The sequence below is a fragment of the Pseudozyma flocculosa genome (genome assembly GCF_000417875.1).
Source record: "Pseudozyma flocculosa PF-1 unplaced genomic scaffold scaffold00014, whole genome shotgun sequence".
In the NCBI taxonomy this organism is placed as follows: Eukaryota; Fungi; Basidiomycota; class Ustilaginomycetes; order Ustilaginales; family Ustilaginaceae; genus Pseudozyma; species Pseudozyma flocculosa.
Genome location: NW_006920882.1, coordinates 706,599 through 709,134, shown reverse-complemented (window position 1 = coordinate 709,134; position 2,536 = coordinate 706,599). Strand labels below are relative to the sequence as shown.

The 2,536-nt window shown below is 67.4% G+C and overlaps 2 protein-coding genes across 2 annotated transcripts in view; one reads left to right on the top strand and one right to left on the bottom strand.

Annotated features, from left to right (window-relative positions):
- The window catches only part of PFL1_04486 (uncharacterized protein), a gene marked incomplete at both ends in the record, with an annotated part of 2,284 nt that extends 1,755 nt beyond the window's left edge, over positions 1-529 (top strand). Inside the window, one exon of the mRNA XM_007882010.1 lies at positions 88-529. Coding sequence (XP_007880201.1) covers positions 88-529 — 442 coding nt within the window. The remainder of the gene's footprint in view (positions 1-87) is intronic.
- Positions 530-2,181: 1,652 nt separating this feature from the next.
- PFL1_04485 (uncharacterized protein) overlaps positions 2,182-2,536 on the bottom strand; it is a gene marked incomplete at both ends in the record, with an annotated part of 1,637 nt that continues 1,282 nt past the window's right edge. Inside the window, one exon of the mRNA XM_007882009.1 lies at positions 2,182-2,409. Within this exon, the coding sequence (XP_007880200.1) occupies positions 2,182-2,409 (228 nt within the window). The remainder of the gene's footprint in view (positions 2,410-2,536) is intronic.

Genomic DNA, 2,536 nt, shown 5'->3' with positions numbered 1-2,536 from the left:
CGTCGGCGGCCACTACCTCGGCGGCCACGGCATCCACGGCCACCCCAACGAGATGATCAACGTGCTGGGCGATGCCATGGACGCCAGCATCGATGCCGAGGGCATCGCCCGATGCCCGTACCCGAACTGCAACAAGACGTTTGCCAAGAACCGGTCGTACAACCTCAAGGCGCACCTGCGGTCGCACTCGCAGATGAAGCCGTTCGCGTGCGCCGTGTGCCCGCGCGCCTTTTCGCGCAAGCACGACCTGGAGCGCCACGCCCGCGTCCACTCGGGCGACAAGCCCTACATCTGCGAGATCTGCGGCAAGGGCTTCCCGCGCAGCGACGCCCTCCGGCGGCACTGGCGCGTCGAAAAGGAGTGCGGCGAAAAGGCGGCGCAGCTCGAGGCGGGACAGCCCTTTGCCGCCGTCATGGGCGCCGGCGGCGGCCACTTTGGCCACGAGCAGGGCGACATTCCCGGGCCGCACCACCACTTCAACAACGAGCACCAAGCCTGGCTCGAGGCGCAACGGCGGCGGATCGGCTGATGCGGCGATGCGGCGAGCGAGCGAGCGAGCAAGCCGTCGAGCCATCGAAAGTCGCGCTCTCCGCCCTTGCCGTCGCCGTCGCCGTCGCCCCTGGCCCCTGGCCCCGTGCTGTCCTCGTCCTCGTCCTCGTGCTAGACCTCGGTCCAACCTTTGCATCCTCCTGCTCCCCACGGGTCCGCAGTGGGCCTTTGCGCCTCTGCAAAACGTCACCGGTTCCCTTATTGCCCCCCCCCCCTCCCTCCTCCAGTCCGCCCTTGACTACTGCTGCATGCTCCCTCTCCCTCTTCACACCCTCATGGGTCTGGGGTCGTCGCACCGAGCCCGGCCCTTCGACCTCGTGCGCCCCGTCTCGTGTATTCCCTGGGTCGCTCGATCCGTTGTAGTGTATGATCCGTCTCCGTCCCCGTTTCCGTCTCTGTCTTGCTCGCGCCTCTTGCCCCCCGATGCCGCCGCCTCGCTCCGGTCCATGCGTTCGTACTGGCCCCGCACCCGCTGCTCTACCTCGTATCCTCGTCTCCTCGTCGTACGCCGGCACTCGCTCGGTACGATTGGCATGCTCCTCTTCCTCGTCCTCCTCTCCTCTCCTTGGTCCTGGCTCTTTCGGTCAAGATCCCCTCCCCCCTCCCCTCTCCCCTCTCCCCCCGCCTTTGGCCTCGGCCTCGTTTATCTGCAAGTCTGCCTGCGCGCGCGCGATAATACCATGACGATGTCTTTCTCGCTTCCCCCTCGATCTCGATCGAGGCCTGGTCCCGCGGCTGCCTTGCTGGCTGCCCCTCGACCAGCGGCGGCGGCGGCGGTGGCGGCGGCGCCCCTAGCCTCCTCTCTCGCTGCTCATCGCCGTACGTCTTCGCTCCTTCCCACCCCACCTCATCGGATGGGCCGACGATCCGATCCGATCCGATGCGACCCGACCCTAGCCCGCTCCGCCTCGCTTCGAACCGACAAGCAAGCTAAGGTTGGCAGCCCCACCTTCCCACCCAACGACGCCGGCGCAGCCTCCGACGCCCCGACCAAGACCTACCACCGCGCTTGCGAGCGTGGATAAGCTCTCGCCTTCGGCTGGAGCTCGGTCCAGTCCCAGCTCGGATTCGCCGAGGCATCGATCGAGCTCCTTGGAACGCAACGAAGGGAGTCGAGCGGCCTTTCCAGCCAGCCATCTCGTTGGTGGTCTGACTGACAGCGGGCCGAGGGCGGGGAAGGTATGTATAAGCACGTCGAGGCGAGGGGGGTTAGCCTACCCTACCCTACCTCCGCTGCCGGCTATCTCGCCGCTCGCTCACATCGAGACAAGCTGCGTTGCCCTCCAAAGTCGAGCTGTACCAACTGACTAGCAGGTCATCTCTCCTTCCCGGCCCGCCTCCTGCCTCCTCGAACCGACACCAGCATCCCCACCTCTCCCGCGCCGCATCCTGTCCTCGTCATCCCACGGTCAGACCAGGCCAGACCAGCAACGTGCCATGCACCGCAATCACGGCCCACACCCACCCGCCCCGCCCCGGTCCGAGACCTACCGCGCTGAGCTCACCAGGTCGACTGAGGCCGGCCAGGACCTACACGGATAACGTCGCCGAGGGCAACCGTCGTCTGTTCGCCCGAGTTCCGGCTTTGCAGAGGCGAGGTGCAAGATGCTAGCATGGGGCCGACTCACGCTGCTAAAAGTACAAGGTGCTGACGACGATGGGTGGCCGGATGCCGCGCGTCGATCGGCAGGAGAGATGATGAGGATCGCTGGCTTCGTGGCGCCGAGGGACGGGGACGGAGACGGGGATCGCCAGGCAAGCGCTAGTATCGACCGCGTTTGGCCGGCGGTCCATCGTCGTATCCTCCTCCTCCACCGCCGTAGCCGCCGCCGTAGCCGCCTCTTGACCCTGGCGGTGGCCCTGCGCCGTAGCCGGGTGGACCGCCGCCGGGCGGACCAGGAGGACCACCGTACCCTCTTGGTGGACCGCCGCCGCTGCCGCCGCCGCCGAAGCCGCCTCTTGGCGGCCCACCAAAGCCGCCGCCGCC